The sequence below is a fragment of the Prunus persica genome, chromosome G1 (genome assembly GCF_000346465.2).
Source record: "Prunus persica cultivar Lovell chromosome G1, Prunus_persica_NCBIv2, whole genome shotgun sequence".
NCBI classification, from domain to species: domain Eukaryota; kingdom Viridiplantae; phylum Streptophyta; class Magnoliopsida; order Rosales; family Rosaceae; genus Prunus; species Prunus persica.
Window position 1 is genome coordinate 43,005,567 of NC_034009.1, and position 18,861 is coordinate 43,024,427.

The 18,861-nt window shown below is 36.9% G+C and overlaps 3 protein-coding genes across 7 annotated transcripts; 1 reads left to right on the top strand and 2 right to left on the bottom strand.

Moving 5' to 3' along the window:
* Nucleotides 1,443–3,105, top strand: LOC18793250 (putative clathrin assembly protein At4g40080). Its single transcript, XM_007224942.2, has one exon. The coding sequence runs from the start codon at nt 1,857–1,859 to the stop codon at nt 2,892–2,894; it is 1,038 nt and encodes a 345-aa protein (XP_007225004.1). The 5' UTR covers nt 1,443–1,856; the 3' UTR covers nt 2,895–3,105.
* On the bottom strand, nt 3,761–10,441 carry LOC18788396 (protein DETOXIFICATION 27). 5 transcript variants are annotated; one of them, XM_020569458.1, is made up of 9 exons: nt 7,306–7,482; nt 6,582–6,831; nt 5,850–6,391; nt 5,506–5,592; nt 5,308–5,364; nt 4,913–5,151; nt 4,559–4,677; nt 4,341–4,430; nt 3,761–4,187 (listed from the first exon to the last, which is right to left on the bottom strand). In XM_020569458.1, the coding sequence occupies exons 1-9, from the start codon at nt 7,353–7,355 to the stop codon at nt 4,113–4,115; spliced, it is 1,509 nt and encodes a 502-aa protein (XP_020425047.1). In that variant the 5' UTR covers nt 7,356–7,482; the 3' UTR covers nt 3,761–4,112. The 5 variants fall into 5 exon arrangements, with proteins under 5 accessions (XP_020425047.1, XP_007226903.2, XP_020425051.1 ...); XM_007226841.2 differs by having other exon boundaries at nt 6,582–6,840; XM_020569462.1 differs by lacking the exon at nt 7,306–7,482 and having other exon boundaries at nt 5,850–6,377; nt 6,582–6,723.
* Nucleotides 12,635–16,421, bottom strand: LOC18791050 (protein DETOXIFICATION 27). The gene is made up of 8 exons (XM_020558176.1): nt 16,176–16,421; nt 15,083–15,624; nt 14,285–14,371; nt 14,098–14,154; nt 13,697–13,935; nt 13,205–13,323; nt 12,811–12,900; nt 12,635–12,709 (listed from the first exon to the last, which is right to left on the bottom strand). Exons 1-8 carry the CDS (start codon nt 16,419–16,421, stop codon nt 12,635–12,637), a joined length of 1,455 nt encoding a protein of 484 aa, XP_020413765.1.

The window sequence follows — 18,861 nt, forward strand, 5'->3', positions numbered from 1 at the left end:
GATTAGTGAAATACAATGCAGAGTAGGTCCTACAAGGGTGTTCCACAAATAAGCTTATTTGAGGGATCCCTCAATAGAAACTATATGTATATATATGCATTTATTTTGGGTGAAAAAAGTTTAGAGGGAGGGGAGACTACCCCATCCCAGAGCCATGGCATACCAAGGCCTCTTTGAGGATTTACTGTGGGGGTCTTAGTCCATTTTTTGGTTTTTACAGATTACCCATTAAAAGGAATTGTCAGTAGCGGGACTCAAGCCTAAGCCTTGATAGTGAAGAAAACGATCCTTACCAACTCAACTAACCCTCAGTTGGCGAGGAACCATAATATGTGAATGTATAGAACACAATGAAATACAAATACAACCCTGCGATAAGATCAAGGCTTAAGGTTCCAAAGGGGAGGAAAAGAAAAAAAAAAAACCATTTCGGCTTCGGCCCCATTCTCACCATTATGGGCTCAACCCTCCAATTTCGGGCATTTGTAAGTGTATTTCCTACTTGGGCCCATTTCTTTTGATATGGTGCCAATTTTGTCGATACCTGGACGGTCTTATATATGGTCACTCATATTCTGATATATTCTATTTGTCAATCGAATTTATCTTCTTGCTTCATCAGATTCTTTTGCACCTAATCTTATCTTTATTTCCTCGATTCCAAGATTTTAGTTTTTAGTTTGTGGTATGTTCCTCCCAATTGAGGTGTAGTTTCTTTCTATGTATATGTCTCTTTTGAGAATCACCCATATATATAACTCCAACTTTGTTTCAATAGACGATGCCAAACAGTTTGATAAAATTTCGTTAGTAATGTAATAGTCAATTTTGTCAGACGAAAACGATTGAAATTAGATGTGAGGAAACTGCTCTACTATATCTTGGCAGGTTCCCTTCTAGCGTAAGAAAGATCGATGTCGATATGTTAGAATGAAAGGAGCTACCTAAAGAGATACTTGTCGTCGTTTTATAGAACAATATAAGAGGAGGAAAAGTCCATATATACACGCCATTTACCTTTAAGTTTCCTTTCCATATATAGATGTTATTGGTACTATTTCAGAGCTATGAATTTGTTTCGATGATCTCATCTCATAACATTTAGCGAAGATATATTATTTATTTTTTAAGATTTACAAGGATCAATATTAATGCTTTATCATTTTTCTTTGTGGTAGACAAAGCACGATGAAACATCTAATTGGACTTTGGACTAAGTCAATGAATCCTATAATGGTCTACTCAAACATTAAGGAATATATACGGAATTGCAGATTTGAATCTTTCAAAATAATTAAGGAATATATACGGAAGAGAAAGAATCCAAGTAGACAAAAAGGGAGAAAAACTTCAATAAGTATTTTCGTATCACGTGTCAAAGTAGATGACAAATACCTTTCAATTAAAATTTATCATGCGTTACATAATCTTAATAATAAATAAAATCATATAACCCACTCTGAAAAAAACCAGTATCGGCCACTCAACTTGACACAATACATAAAAGTAACCACTGTAACATTTGTGCACAACTGGACGCATATAAACCATAAACATTTACCTTATATCTTATTTGTAAACTGTTCTATATTTACGCTGCCATAAAAATTAGATTTATATTTATTAATTTTTATTATACTCAAAGCGTTATTCGCGCAACAACTTACACATAAGTGTAAGAACACACTTAAAAAGCGTTCAAGCCTCTCTTCCCATACGGTAAAAAGCCATGCACAGTTTGCACACACACACGGACACCACCAAATTATGAAACCGCGTTTACCTGTCAATTTATACCCTCCGCCCTCTCCCAACTCCCTCTTCATTCACTTTTCCAATCAATACGTCCATCTTCCATGGCCCGTATCAAACTCATCGGCATTTTGAAAGACAAGGTCTCGATCCTCAAGGCAGCTCTATACATCAACCGCCATGCCTCGTCAGTGCACGTTGCCGTCCTACGCGCCACCACCCACCACCCGTCACGGCCGCCTTCCGAGGAGAAGATCGCCTCCGTGCTCGCCCTTGGGCACTCCTCACGTATCACTGCATGCGCATGCATTGAGGCGCTCATGGATCGCCTCCACGGAACGCAGAGCGCATTTGTTGCCCTAAAGTGCCTCTTGACCCTCCACAACATTATAGCGAAAGGGTCATTTATTCTCAAAGACCAGCTTGCTTTTTACCCTTCTTTTGGGGGACACAATTTCTTGAACCTCTCTATGTTTTCTGACAATTCTGATTTGGTCATGTGGGAATTTTCTTCTTGGGTTAGATGGTACGCTGGGGTGGTTGAGCAGAATTTGATGGTGTCTAGAGCAATTGGGTATTATCTCAACTCATCGAAGAAAGATAAAGAAGAGAAGGCACTTACGTTACTGGACTCGGATTTGGCAGTGGAGATTGAAGTTCTTGTAGAATTTGTGGTACGAATTTGCGACGCACCAAATTCTTTGGACCTTCAGAGGAACAATTTGGTTTATGAGGTTGTAAGAGCTGCAGGGGAAGATTACAGGTCTGTTCAGCGAGAAATCTTGGCCCGAGTGAAAGAAGTTGGGGACAGAGTCGACTCAGTCGAGGGAGTGAATTCTGATGAGTTGACTCAGTTGATTGACACGTTGGAGAGGCTCGAGGGTTGTAAGGGGAAGTTGATGCTGTTGTTTTTGAACAGGAAGAGGAATGATGGGTTTTGGGATACGGTTCGGGAGACGAAGGCCATGCTTGTGGAGACGAAGAAGAAAAAAGAAGAGAAGAGCCTGGTGAGGTTTGTGGGGAGGGACGAGTCGGCCGAGTCGACGCAGTTTTGGAACCCATTTCTTGAACCAGGACAGTTGTTGCTGTTACCATCTGGGGGTGGGTGGTTGGATTTTGGCCCAACCCCAATAGCGGTTTGAAAAAGTAGATTATTGGACCGGGTCGGGTTTTTGTAGTGGTGCACTTTCTAATTATATGTGAATTATGTTATTTAATATGAATCACTCGTATGTACATGTTTCTAGATTGAACAAAAGATTTATCTTTTTAATATAATTGAAAAGGAAAAGATTTATCTTTTGTCTTTATGACGGTTTCTCCAATAAGAATTTAAGTTAAGAATTGGTTTATATATTTCTAATTTTGGTCGTTGGATTATATTCATTAGATGTATTGGTAGATTTAACATGCAACATACAATCAATCCAATACTTGAGATTAGAAATATGCAACCAATACTTAGCATAAAATACTTATTGATCTCTATTTATGATTTGGTTTTTGGTGTGAAGTGTGAATCAATATTTGATGTCACAATTTGAATAATGTGAATGTGAAATTATGATGTATGCCGACAGAATGGTTCAGAGACTTTCTTTTTTTCTTTGTGGGGATAATAATAACAAAGGTGGCTTTATTGTTATTGGACAGAAACTTCCATTAGGTTTGTTTTTTCTTTGAAGAAAAGTTTGGACAAAGAGATAATGAAATTTTGAGCTAGGTTTGCACCAACCCAAATTTGTGTTTGATTTTTCTTATGGATGCTTTTGCATATTTTAGTCTTTTTGTAGAGAGGAGGTTGATGGGTTACCTTTGTCACGTCTTTGCCAAATGCGTCAAAGTTAACATTGATGTTGATTGTGTTCTCATCTATTAGTTTGTTTGTGGATGAGCTCAGGCTGCTAAGATTTGTCTTCTTTGGCCGGCAATGTTTTATAAATGCTCTGGGCAAGCTATTGCAATGACCTTTATTTTAAAGGGTCATTGTTATACTGATTCCTTGGTTACTGTTCGAAAACTTAGCTTAATAATCACTTAAATTGCATCCATGTGGCTTGCATTTTGCACAACATCGCAAAAAATAAAACAGTTACCAAAATGTAACTCAGGTCGGGCGGGGTTACCACAGTTGTTGTGGCCCTCTTTCTTTTCTCCTGCTTGGCACCCAGGATCGAAATCTGAGGGTTTCTTTCCACAATTGTTGTGGCTCTCTTTCTTTGCCACAGTTATTGGGAAAAAATGGGTTAGATGGGAATGGCATGACAATTTTATGTTAATCTATTATGTTTTTTCTTGTGCTGCTTGAAATTAAGAAAGCTCACAGTGTGTGCAAGTAGCAATAAGAATAAAATATGCTGTTATTGTTGTTCCTCTGTTTGATCATCTGGGTTAGGAGTTGACCACTTATTTACACGCTGGCTGGCCTCTTGAGCCTGCACAAATTGTTCAACCAATAATTTATCATAAAATGTTAGCTTCAGCTTCCCTTAATTCTTCTTTTATTTCTTTTGGTTGAAAGAAATAAGTGGACTTTTTTTTTTTTATCTGTGAAAAGAAATGAGTGGACTTTTATGTTCGAATCATACCTCCTTTTCCCAATCACGTCGTGTTGTCACGATGGCCAACAGCACTGTTTGGACAGCAGTTCCACCAAGGATCATCCCACCCCATATACCCTGTTTTTATAAAAGAAAAATTCCACAAGCATACTGAGATAATGTAGTAAATTAATGCTTGAAAGAGCTCATTACAAGTGTATAATATTATATGAATCAGAGCACCCAAAATTAGGAGCCAAACATACCATAACACCTAAGTTGGCGACCCATCCCATTACAAATCCAAGTGGGAGCCCAATAATGTAGTAGCAGAAGAGATTTATATATGCCACCCATGCTTGCCATCCTGAGCCCACAGCCACTCCTGTAAAATTAAACACCATCTTTTAATACCAAGGAAAAAACCCTAACATTTTAGGCATCGCAATATTCAAGTTAAGCACTGAACCATCGTTAACCGTTGATTTAGGTGAAACCTATAGTCAGATCCGCATATATATACAACAAATAACCATCTAAGTACATATAAGCGACTATCGTATTTTTTGATAAGTAAAGATCGTATACCTAAGAAAGTTTACGAATAGTTAAAAGTTAACCTGATAAGACGGGTTGAACACCGTTAAGTAGAATTGTGACGGCCAAGAGGTAAGACATTTCACTAACTGATTGGAGGACATCAGTGCTGGAAGTGAATATGTACCCAAACTGATCACGGAATATAATAATAAGTATGCAGAAGAATAGGGCAATTAAGGTGGATTCCGCAGCAGAAACTTTTGCTGCAAATTTTGCTGCCTGACCATTTCCAGCTCCCAGCTCATTTGCTACCCTTACTCTGTGAGTTGAAGACAAAAAAGAATGAGCATTATAATTATATTTAACCGTAAGCAAAATAAGAAAATAGATGCCTCTTTTTCTAGCAAAGTTTTAAGTTTTTTTTTTTCCTTCAATTGTTTATTAAAAAAAGTGGCGAGAGGTCAAAAATAGTTACCCTGTTCCAGCAAAGAAGGCTAGATGAATCATGAGCTCCCACCCATTTATAGTCATGCTGCAAAATTCAATGCAAACAATACGAAAAGAGAAGGTAAAAATTTACATTTATAATATGGTGAAATTGTAATTTCACCAAATTAGAAGAGACTGTAAGAAAAATAAAATAAAATAAAATAAAATAAAAGTACTCTTATACCAAATTGATAAGGCATCCACAGCAAGAGTCGCGTTCTGTAAGTATCCAGTCATCAATATCAAGATTCTATAGTACCAGAACTCCAAACTGCATAAATCATTAACGGCAATGCTTGAGATTAAGTGTGATTCTTTTTAAAAGCAAGAGGTGCTTAGTAAGAATGGATATTATTACTATGTTTTTAAACAAGCAATATTCAGGGAGTGGAGAATCGAACTTAGGATTTCAGATGCAGAGATAAATAATCTTAATCACTTGAGCTACAAGCCCCATACAAAAATGACTATTCTCTTTTAAGTTACAAGAAAACAAAGAAAGAAATAAAAAAGAGAGAGATGTAATACCAGAGCATGACACCAGAAGCAGTAGAAAGTTTGACGAATTCCCAAAGCCCATAAAAGGCTTCCATGGAGAAACCAGTCCAGCTCAGTGGACACCAACCACATGTAACATAGCCAAGCAGCCCAAAGCACAAAACCCACCATGAGATATCTAAAGCAACAGCAGCACCCACAACCCCAAAGTCCAAAACATACACAAAAAGCCAACTTATCAACGCATGAAACACCAAAACCACCAAGGAAACCCACAAAGTCACAAAGTTCTTCAGCTGGCTCTGCAAGAATCTCTGCAGTGGGAACAAAAACGCATAGCTGAAGTGCAAGGGCAGAAGCCACAAAGACACCACCCCAGTTTGCTCCGCCACGTCATCGGCCTGCCCTAACAGTTTCAGGATCGGAGAGGCGAAAATGTATATAGGTAACAGCAGAATGCAGCAGAAAAACAACACAATCCATGACCTTTGTAGGTATATCCCCAACATGCGGTGCCTCTTTGCCCCAAAAGCCTGCCCACATAGTGTCTCTAGCGCACTTGCCATGCCCAGCTAATTAATTGTCAAAAAAAAAAATATATATATATATATATATATACAAAAAAGTTAAGAGACAAAGAAATAACGATTGGATATGCTATTCCGGCTTCCAACATGTTATTTTGCACAATCTAAAAGTCGGAATAACATACATAATTTATTACACGAACACCCTTTGAGATTTAGCATGGTTGATTATTACCAAGAGACCGAAAGTGAAGCCGAGGACGACATTGTTTGCAATGGAAATGGAAGCGAGTTCAACGACACCAAGGTGGCCGGCAAAGGCTTGTGTAATAACACCCATGGAGTAGCCAGCCAAACGGCTGACGATGGCGGGACCCACAACTCGCCATAGTTTCTTGGACTCTATCCAAACTCTGGATGGAAGGTGTTTGGCGTGAGATGGTTCTGCTACCAGAGATTGGTTAAGATCCACTAATGCTTCTTCCCTGTCAATGCTTCCCATCGTAGAAATAGTTTAGTAAGACTAAGAGTGATAAAAACCAAAAATAGAAAATAAGAACTTGACCAGACAGAGATATAGTGGAGAAAAGGTAAATTTGACGTTGAGGAGTCGTTGAAAAAATGTTTGCTGTGGAAAATTAGGTGGATTTTAGCACTCTAGCCACCTTCCCCTTGCTTTTATTTATTTAATTATCTGGTACAATGGGGCCTTCCCGAAACCAAAAACTAAACAAAAAGCAAAGCAATGCAAGTAGACAACTTCAAATAAAAAAATTGGACTGTCTGCCATTATGCAATATTATGCAAAATTGGGTGAAGTTTCTTGGATAAAGAGTTGTTGAGATTCGGAGAGTTGTTGATATTTTAATTTAAAGAAAATAAGTAAATCTGAAGATGGTAGCAAGCAACAAGAAACTTAAATAAAATTAAAGAATTACAAGGAAGGTGTTCAAAATTACCATTTTAGCCCAAGAGGTGGATCATCAGATAGGCAGGCAGAGCCCATCATCAATCCTCCTCCAACATTCCAACTCCGTCTTTTTTCACAAACTTGCCATTAATTTTGATGTTTTGGACGTGAGACGCCTTTTTCACCCACTCCGTTCCACATCTCGTCTTGAACCATTCTGCAAGAATCCAACAATTCCACTCGATGCTCAATTCCCGCAGCGGGGTCTTCCATAGGAAGTTCGGCAGTGCTTTCAGCCAAGGGCAGTGGTAGATTTCTAAGTATAAAAGAGATGGCATTATTGTAATTTTAGAATCCTCTTCTTCTACTCCTTCCCATTCTTCCCACTGCAACATGTTTTCAAATTTTAGTGTTTTCAATTTCGGAAACGACTTTATTAATGTTTGCGGTGTTTTGCCTGTTATTCCCAAAAATTCAACTCCCACCTTTTTCACACTCTGCATCCAACGTATCTGTAAATATTCAAAGGACGGGAGTTTCCCCAGAGGAGCCAAAACCCCACAAAATGGAACCTCAGAGAATTCAAGCCTTCTCAGATTATGACAGCTCATCATCCAACTGGGACACAGGGAGGTACTCTGGTAATTCCGGATATTCAACGACTCCAGATTTGTATGCACTTGAAAGCCATTCAATATTTCTTCATCCTTTAAATCCGCCTCAGCTCTCTCCGGATCTCCACGATAGTGGTGCCCAAAATGTAGTATCAAATGAAGGAGGTTCTTCTTGTTCCCCAATTCTGTATTTTTAGCCTCACTCCCATCTTTCGCTGACTTCAAGTTTGCTATGTAAAGGCTCCCTTGAAGCTGCTCCAAGTTTCCCAAATCCCCTAATTTGAAAATTCCTTCATCATCCTCGCCACCGTCTTTAAGATACAAGTAATCCAAGATTTGCAGATTTCTTAATCTTCCAATCTCTTTTGGTACTTTTAGACTTTCGCACCCCAAAATATAAAGATGCTTTAAGTTAACCAACTTTCTTAAGCTCACCGGTAGTTCTCTGAGTCCCTCGCACCCAATGAGACGCAATGTTTCCAGATTGAATAAATTACCCACAGAATTGGGTAATTCTTCCAATTCCTCATTTTCACTTAAATCGAGATACCGCAAATGTACTAGTCCACCAATACTTTCCGGAACTTCTTTGATTGAGTTTTCAGTCAACTTTAATGTTCTAATGCTTTTCAATTTTGAAAATGAGTCCGAGGGTAACGGAGGAAGTTTCCTAGTAGAAATTACCAGAGTCCGTAATCCTTTGCAATTGTAGATTGAAACAGGAAATGAATCATTGTATGTTGACATTAGGTTCAAATGACGAACCTTATTATCGACTACCATGTTTTTCTCTTTGCAACTTTCTGCCACCTCCATAATAAAACATTCATTTTTGGTGAGAAACTGTAAAAAGTCATGCACAATATCATGCATTTTGCAGCTTATAATATCACCATCCACTTCGTCTTTAACAAAATCTTGGAAAAAGGAACGCATCACTAAGTTATCAAAGTACTGTTGGCCTATCATTCTTTCTTTTTCTTTATCTCCTTTCATACTAAGATATTCTTGTGACATCCAACACTCAATCAACTCATTTCTATCAAACTCATAATCTTTTGGGAAAACAACACAAAATAAAAGACACCGTCTAACCGCTGGAGTCAAATCATAATAGCTAAGTAATAGTGATTGAAAAACCTGTTGTTCAACCTCTTCTAATTCCCACATCTTACTCTCCAAAACAGCTACCCATTCGTTTCTGGTCTTCTTATATCGCATGAGACTAGCTAAAGTCTTTGCAGCTAGAGGCAAGCCATCAACCTTTTTTGCAATCTTGTTCTTAATATCTTCATCAAACAACTTAGACTCATCTTTTTCTTTGTCAAAGAACGCAATTCTATGGAATAATTCCAAACAATCTCGGTCGCTCAGCTTATTCAAATTGATCATGTGATCATTGGTTGCTTCCATCATAAAAGCAACTGTGTTATTTCGAGTGGTCACTAATATTCTACTATTTGCATCACCTTTTTGCAAAGCTGCCTTCAGTGGGTCCCACATAGTGGGATTCCACACATCATCTAGAACGAGGAGAAACTTTATACCATCAATATTTTCAGATATACATTCTGACAAAGTTTGAAACACATTTGAGTTCTTTCGATCATCGTCTTTTTTCAGAACTTCAATGATGGCTTTGGCAATCTTAATCTCTTCAAAAGGGTCCGACACACAAACCCATATTCTCTTGTGGAAATGAGTTGTTACATTTTGGTCATTGTACACAGATTGGGCAAAAGCTGTCTTGCCCAACCCTCCCATCCCTACAATGGGGATCACCAATTGATGACCACTCTCACTTTTCAACATGCTAAGTACTTTATTTTTTTCCTCTTCACGACCAATTATGGTAGACACGTTGACAAAGGAAGTGGTTTTGGATCGTTCAATTTGTTCGGTGCCTCTTACTGTGCTTTGAAAGTTATAATTGTTTCTTAAAATGGCTATCCAATTTAGCCTTTCATTGATTTCTTTTATCCTCTTAGCAATGTCATGACGCATAATTATGCGATCACCAATTTGACCAAAACAGATAAGAATATTTCTGAGGAAGGAGGGAATGGAGAACCGTACCTTATTCCTCTTAGCAAGGACAAGATCATTATTCTCACCTTCTTTTTCTTGCTTCCCCATGTGCTTGAGAATGGCGGTGTTCCACTCATCCAACACGTCGTTTATCTGGTACGACACGTCTTTCAGATTGTACAGCCAATTCTTGACATTGGCCTCCTTCACTTGCCTCTCCTCTGCATCCTGGAGCAGACCTTGAACTGCCTGGAGATGGAGGATTAGATTTTGGACTTCTTGGTCGACACCGACGACCAGGTTCACCTCTTCTTCTATTTGCTCCAGGGTGATGGAAGCCAGCTGTTGTAGCACTACGGAAACCAATGCTTCAGCCATTGTTGTTGCTTGTTGGCTTGGCGTTAGAATTTACTGAACAGGTTTTTAAAAACAAAAGGGAAAATGAAGGGCAGATGAACAACTGGGAAATATGATTAAAACAGAGAGCAGAGATCTTGAAAGCTAATGGCAAAGACTCAAAAGAATGGTTGGTTTGGTGAAGTAAGAATTCTCACCACCACCGGCTTTTATAAAAGGTTTTTGACCGTTGTAGTAAAAAAATTTCTAAACGTTGCCGACAACAATCCACATTACTTTTTTGACAGTGCTTTCCTAACGTCACATTCATATATAACCTTATCCTCAATAATGCAATGAACATGAGCTCAAATGAAGTGACTGCATTATTTTTGCCCCCACTTCTAACGTCTTATTTTAAGTACTCCTGTTATTGGTAACTAATTTCAATTTAAAAAAAAAATGAAAACTCAAAACTAAGCACAAGATGTTTGGTAACTGATTTTAATTTTCAATTTTCAATTTTATGTGAAACTTGGAAATGGAAATTTTTGGAGTCCAATTTTGAATTGAGATCATAGAATGAAAGTTCATGTTACAAAGAGTTCGTAGTATTTTTCGTGATTAGGATATTTTTTGGTGAATTTTGGAGATGGAGTTCCTGAGGCTTGGATTGGTTCCATGGCCAACACACAAGAATCGAGCGAACGGGTCCAAGTCGGAAGGTCCCAAAATGCCAAATTTTGATAACTGGAATGCATTTCATGTGTCGTGATGTAAAACTAATGAATGAAGTAGGAGTGCAAAAAAAGAAAAAAAAAAAACTGAAAACACTTTCAAGTTGTTTTAAAAAATAAGGGTGATTTTGAAAACTAGATTTCACTTTTCTGAAAACTGAAAAACAAAATCTGTTACCAAACATGCTTTCAGTTTTCAGTTTTTAATAAAATAAAAAAAATAAAAAAACTGAAAATGAAAACTGAAAAGTGAAAAGTGAAAATGAAATGGTTATCAAATAACCCCTAAGGCTTTTAAAAAACAAAGGGAAATGAAGTGCAAATGAACAAGTGGGAAATATGATTAAAGCAGAGAGCATAGATGTTGAAAGCTACTGGCAAAGACTCAAAAGAATGGTCGGTGAAGTAAAGTCTCGCCACCACCTGCTTTTATAACAAGTTTTTTAGACCCTTTGGTAAGTTTTCCTAAACGTTGCCGATAACAGTCGTACAGGTTTTGCTTTAACCCAGTCCACATTACTTTTTGACAAAAAAACCAGTGCTTTCCTAACTTCACGTAGCTTTTTTGGCGTTTTGTTTTGCTTTAATCAACTTCAAGTGACTGCATTATTGCCCCAACTTCTGCTATGCAAATCTTTTCTTTGCGTATCATGTATCTCCCTATTCATAATGGAATGCTATATGCTTTTCTGGTAGCTAGGAATTGGGATGCTTCTGGAAGAAGATAATGATGGCATTGCCTATGTGGATCATCTGCCACAGTCTGCATTTCGTGTGCTACCCTGTAAGATTGGTATTTTAACCTTTATCTCCTCTCCTTGGTTTTTCCCTGATCCTAAACTACGGCCTCAAAAATGTAATTTAAGAAAGAAGGCCTCTCTTAGTCAGATTATACACTCCAACCAACACTTTGTTTTCATGTTTTTCAAAATATTACCAATATTTTTACTTTCCAATATCTAAATCATATCCACTGTACTAGAAAGAATCTCTCTCTCTTCTCAACCCAAATCTCAATAGAGAATCCCCAATTACACCCATGACTCACAAGTTCACAAGTCCTAAACCATACACCCTAAACGTAGGGGGAAAAAAACAAGGGCTAACCGGCTCCAAAAAAAAAAGCTACAAAACAGGGTGGGAAAGACCAAAAAGAGCTACAAAATCATGTACAAGGCAACTTTAGAAAACAAAAGAGCAGTTTTGCAACATCACAAAATCGTGCTCTCTGGACCGGAAAATGTAGCTGGAGAACTGGTGCATATCCACTCAATTGGATTTTCTGCAGAATGTTCCTTCGCACTTTTCTTGAGCTGATTAAGCACTTCCATGACTGAGCAAACTAACTTCTTTTTTATTTTTTACAAAAGTGAGCAAATCAACTCCACATGCTCCTCTTGATTGAGATGCAATGATCCCATCCTAGCACAGTTTGCAAAAATTTGAAGGTGCATTAAAAAACTGAAGTAATTTCCACTTAATAGAGTCTCCATAACAAAAATGTAGTTGCTTTATAAGGCCAAGTTGATGAGAAATTCAATTGGAGCTGAGACACACCGGAAGAATTGAAAACTATTTTGAATATGATTACAAAATTTGAACCTGCAGATTATATCAAAATTATAAAAAATTTGGTTCGATTTAATGCTCATGTGTTTTTGTTCTATTTATGTTCCTCTATTTGATTGTCAGGGTTAGGCGTTAGCCACTTCTTTGCACGCTGGCTAGCCTTCTGAGCCTGCAAAATTGATCCAACAGTATAAATATTGGATGGGAGAATAACTACACTTGGGCTAGCAAGCATTCAGAACAAGGACAAGTAAATACAATTTCTTATACCTCCTTTTCCCAATCATGTCGTATTAGCACGATGGCCAAAATCACCGTTTGCACAGCAGTTCCACCAAAGATCATCCCACCCCATATACCCTGTTTTATAATAATTTGCACAAGTCAATCAATTATTTAAATATAACTAGCCACTTTAATAAGTCGACTCCAATCATATTCTATAGTTCTTTCAACATTTAATAATTTTTTTTTAAATAAGACTGAATCATTATTTAGAAAACTAAAATTTACTTATGGATAGCTAGCATGGTGGATGATTTATTTATTTATTTATTGGGGGGGTGAATTTGGGTATAAAAAACAAACCCAGAAAGGGTTTAGCTAATCTATTGAAGATGCTCTTAATGGGCGCAATAACAAAGAGAAACATAGCGAAATGTACCGAAACACCCAGGTGGCTGATCCATCCCATTACAAGCGCAAGTGGGAGCCCAATAATATAGTAGCAAAAAAGATTAATGTATGCAACCCATGCTTGCAATCCTGTGCCCACAACTATTCCTGTGAATACAAAGACAATTGTTTTACTCATTTAATAGAAGGGAACACACCAATGTTATGTTTGACAGTGATTTCAGAAGGGATAAAATGCTTTCAAATAACTAAAAACACTTCTAACATCGTTTCACATAAAAAAATTTAATGTGTTTTTGGGTTACAAAAATATTTTTTAGTCATTTCGGGCAATGGTAGATGCATTTTCAAGTTTTTCACGAAGCACTTGTATTTGCAATAAAACTTTAAAACAGTTATGAGTAAAAATACTTTCTAAAAAAATTTGGGTAAAGTACTAGCACCTTGTAGAACTAATATTAAGGTTATAGTAGGACTAATTTGTTGTTAATTAGAAGCTTCATGAATTCTCAAAATTAACCTGTGAAGACGGGTTGAATACTGTTAAGTAGAATTGCCATTGCCAAGAGATACGACATCTGACCAACTTCTTGGATGAGATCAGTGCTGGATGTGAATATGTATGCAAACTTGTCATGGAGTATGATAGTAATTACACATATGCATAAACCGATGAAGACAGATTCTGCCATAGAAACCTTGGCTGCAAATTTAGTTGCCTTCCAGTTTCCAGCCCCCAACTCATTTGCCACTCTTACTCTGTGAATTTCATCACAAGATTTTCAGAAGGCTGGTAAAGAATTAATTAGAAAGAATTAACATGTTGAAACCTTAGTTAGTAAATTCACGTGTAATACGCCTATAACATGCATATGTACATATTTTTCAGAAGAAGATAAAGAGGTCAAAAAAATATGGTACCCTGTTCCAACCAAGAAGGCCCAATGAATCATGAGCTCCCACCCACTTATAGTCATGCTGCAAAATGGAATCCAAGTAATATCAGAAGGAAAAGTTAAAAACTTAAACCTAATTAGGTGTGGATTTTAAAAGATAAATCCAAGCAATATATAGTCCCGTTCACAGTCCCGAAGAAGAGGTCTTGTACCAAATTGTCAAGGCATCCACAGCAAGAGTTGCTTTCTCTAAGGATCCAGTCATTATAATTAGGATTCTATAGCTCCAGAATTCCAAACTGCAGAAATCAAAAGGTAGCATTATGGATATATATATATATATATATATATGTACATATAAAAATAGCTGAAAACTCATTTACACTACTAAAATAAATAAATTCAATGGACATTGGGTATTGGTGTCCACAAAAGAAGTTTGTATTGACATTTGTATCCATAATATAGCTAGAAATTAATATACATCTTATAGTTGTATCGACATTAATTTCCTCAAGTACCTACCCTCAATCTATTTAAATTTTACTAAACTATCTTAAAGTTAGAGGGTATAGTTGGAATCTTCCAAAAAGTGGTTAATAAACCATCTTTTCTTGGAGAACTAGCTTCTCTGTACGCGTTTTCGCGACTGTGAGAGACTTTTTTTTATAAAAAAATTTAAAATTTATTTTAGAATTAAAAAAAATAATGAGTAGTTGTGTTCCATAAAAATAGGATCCATTATCTGATTTTTCTTTTAATTTAATTTTATTTCAATATGAAAAAGTGTGAATTTACCATATTATCCTCATTTAATTAATAATTTCAATTCTTAATGTTTGCATTAACCAATGATATTTTCTGGCATTTTGAATGTTTCACCATTTTCTGCCTTTTGCTTTATATATATAGATAGATGATATAGCTAGAAATGTACATAAATTTATACATAAAAATTTAAAAAAATTCTTAAAAAATAAAAATATAAAGCAAAGGAAGAGATTCAATACCAGCGCATGACCCCAGAAGCAGCAGAAAATTTGACAAATTCCCAAAGCCCAGAAAAAGCCTGCATGGAGAAACCAGCCCAACTCTGCGGACATCTACCAGACGAAACATACCAAAATAGGCCGAGCCCCCAAACCCACCATGAAATATCCAGAGCCATGGCCACACCCGCAACCCCAAAATCCAACTCATACACCAAAACCCAACTCGTCACTGCATGAAGCACCAAAACCGCCAATGAAAACCACAATGTCACTAAGTTCTTTAGCTGGCTCTGCAAGAACCTCTGCAATGGGAACTGAAACGCATAGCTGAATTGCAAGGGTATAAGCCACAGAGCCACCACGCCGGACTGCTCTGCCACATCATCGGACTGTCCCATTAGTTTTAGAATCGGGGAGGCGAATATGTACACAGGCAATAGGAGAATGCAGCAGCAGAACAGCACAATCCATGACCTTTGCATGTACGTCCCCAACATGTGGTACCTTTTAGCTCCAAAGGCCTGCCCACATAGCGTCTCTAGGGCGCTTGCCATTCCTAACTAATTGATTGTCAAAACAAAACAAAAATGAAAAGAGTCATTAGTTATAGTTTGACATAGAAATGACTCATTAAACATATAAAATGAAAAGAATTTGTGCATTGTGGTTTATTTCTTAGGAAGAAATTGTCTCCTCACAATTTTTCTTTTGAAATTTCAATTAGGCCAATATTTTATGTTTGTAAGTTAGGCCAAGTAGGCCAATATTTTATGTCCATGTCCATTCTCTGACAGCTTAAGCTTTTGGAGATGATGATTGTCTAACATGGTATCAGAGCTTTTCTTTGCAAGTGATCTTAAGTTTGACTCTTGTTCCCCACTTCTTTGTCGGTTTACAGGGCGTAGGGCGGCTATATCTATATGTTTGTCTCTCTTTTCTTATTTGTCACATATGGCCAAATTGAACACCAAAATTGCAATCGACTGAAAACCCTAGACGAATGTAATTGGCCTAACAAAGATACATGCAAAATGTCAAGAGTGAAAATCAACCAAATATATATTAGAGTGAGTTGAGAGATTGAGGTATGCTAAACTAAATGTATAATTACCAAGAGAGCAAAACCGAAGCCAACAATGATATTGGTGGCAATGGAAATGGAAGCAAGTTCAACGTTGCCAAGGTGGCCAGCAAAGGCTTGCGTAATGACGGTCATGGAGTAGCCAGCCAAGCGGTTGATGATATTAGGACCTACTATGCGCCATAGCTTCTTGGACTCTATCCACACTCTTGATAAAAGTTCTTCATTTTCTTCATCTTCTGAATAATTAGTGTTTTTGCTCGACGATTCTTCCATGTGGATGCTTCCCTGCGTAGAAAAAATGTCTTGTCTAATGGCCTAACAAATGCGGAACATTTGCAATACGGTGTAGAATCATCAGTCAGAGTTTGACTTATAGGATGTTTATTTATCTGGAACTGGTAAACACATGGATATCGTAGTTATTCCTATGTTTATTAAAACATAACGAATCAAAAATTATGTAAGTTTCACATTAAAATTTGTAATCTAATACTTGAAAAAATCTTTAATTAGATTAATTAGGGAGAGTAATTTATCTTATGTCTAAATATTCTATTTTAGGTTTTTTCGTCTCAGATTAGTTAACCACCTAGATTTATGTTTTGATAATTGAGGACAAGTATGTATAAGATTGAGTATAAACAAGATTTTCTCAACACGTCCGTCCTTTAAGAAAGAACAAGCGTGGTGCACAGTGAATCAAAATATATGAATAACCAAAATGTCAGATATTTACATATGTATAGTATCCCCGAACTTCAAATTAATTAACCGAAAATAAATCCACACCTTTGTTTGAATCTCATGAGTTGCGCACCTTTCTTTGAAGCCGTTCATTGTAAGCAAATTGAGAGGATTCAGTCAGTAGGAATAAGACTCATTATTTAAGAGCAAAGGATAAACGGAAGAAGCGTTCTTCTTCCTAAAAGAGCAGTTGGGCTCGTCTTATTAATGAGCTTAACGTCTCTTTTAAGATTAGTTTAATTATGGGTACTTTAAGGGATCTTTCGTTCCTTCTAACATTTAAAACATGTACTTGTAACTCAAATGGTTTTATATTGCAGGGTTTAGTTATCATTCAATTGTGGGATTTTTGTAGACATGTTACCTGAACTTATACATCAATTTCAATTTGTCACTTTAAAGAAAAATTTAATAGAAATGTCACCGTAATTTTTCAAAATTCATGATTTGTCATCTGACTTTAACACAATTCAATTTTCAATCCATTTTAAGGGTATTTTAAAAATGAAAAAATCATTATAAAAAAATTTATACATGGTCAGAGAGAGAGAGAGAGAGAAAGAGGGGGGACGGGGGCTCCTGTGCAATGTGTTTTGGGGGCGGGTGAGGTTGGGGGGGGGAGAAAGGGAGAGAGATGTCTATTTTTTCTCTATTTTTTTTTTATAAAAAAATGGAAAGACTAAAATAGCATTCAAAATGAATGGAAAATTGGATGGTGTTAAAGTAAGATGACAAATCATGAAATTTGAAAAATTAAGGTAACATTTCTCTTAAATTTTTCTTTAAGGTGACAAATTGAAACTCATGTATAAGTTCAAGCGACATTTCATACGTACAACTGAGATTTCCCCAGTTACCACTAAGGCTGACTTTTGAATTGATATCTTTGTCTAGCTAGAAGTTATAGTTTGATACACTGAGTAGCCACATATTCCGATATGATCTTGCAATTTCATCGTTTATTGTTGCAGAAGAAAACTTAAATTGGGAGGAAGGAAGTGCTGTTGGGAATGCATATTACAAAAGTGTGCTTCAATTTCTCATTTTCCCACATTGCCTTTTTCTGCGTTTAAGCAACATTCTGCACACCGAGAGCACAAATTGAATTGCATTTGGTGTGTCCAAGGATACTTGTCCTGCTTGACTGATCAATTTCATTCTTTTTTAGAGGTAATCTGCCTTAGCCTTTTAGTCTCATTTCCATATTAAGAGTAGATAGAATTTCATTCTACTGTCTTGGTTTTTTTCGGTAATCAGAAAATGTCTTCTTTTATAGAGACACTGTCCTTGCCAACGGTATACAGACACAAGTGACATAATCTGAAACATGATATTTTTTTCTTTCTGGTATCCTATAGAAGCCACTGGCCAACGGTTCTCTCTCTCTCTCTCTCTCTCTCTCTCTCTCTCTCTCTCTCTCTCTCTCTCTCTCTCTGTGGACAGTGGATGCTATGATAATTGTTGACTTGTTGAGAGTGATCTAATTGTATTGTTCTGATTTACTCTTGCAATTGTTAGTTGTTGTGAGTGGGCTTTATGTTAGAAATATGCAGAAAACTCAACACCCACCAGCATAGTTATGCCTTGGCTTTATGTCTCCTCCATATTAAGAAAGGTGAAAATAATGTTTAATTACAGGAGGAATATGTACTCAGTAGAATTTACACTTGGATGAAGGTAGAAGAAATCAAGAAACTAACCCCACAAAGCACCAATATTTCCTCAAAATCAATTTGATGTTTGAGTAATAGTGCTGGAGCAGGAATAAGATCATGAGAAACTTCACAATTAAAATTGCTTCTCACTTCCTAACTAATCTTTCAATTTCTTCTAACTCACCTGTAATCACTGTATAATCGAGGTAGCCTCTGAAAACCTCTGTCTATTGTCTATGTGACAAGGCAGAATTATGAACCCCATTCACACTTCCTCTGTTTCCTATGGTTCTGGACATGTCGTCTACGAGAGG

Bases quoted from the DNA above. Each gene is read 5' to 3' on its own strand.
- LOC18791050 (XM_020558176.1), bottom strand. From the start codon at position 16,421: ATGGAAGAATCGTCGAGCAAAAACACTAATTATTCAGAAGATGAAGAA. The intron at 13,324-13,696 runs GTTAATTTTGAG...TTGTATTCACAG, and splicing joins TATTCAACCCGTCTTCACAG to GAATAGTTGTGGGCACAGGA. The intron at 12,710-12,810 runs GTATAAGAAATT...TCAATTTTGCAG, and splicing joins GACATGATTGGGAAAAGGAG to GCTCAGAAGGCTAGCCAGCG.
- LOC18788396 (XM_020569452.1), bottom strand. From the start codon at position 10,276: ATGGCTGAAGCATTGGTTTCCGTAGTGCTACAACAGCTGGCTTCCATC.
- LOC18793250 (XM_007224942.2), top strand. From the start codon at position 1,857: ATGGCCCGTATCAAACTCATCGGCATTTTGAAAGACAAGGTCTCGATC.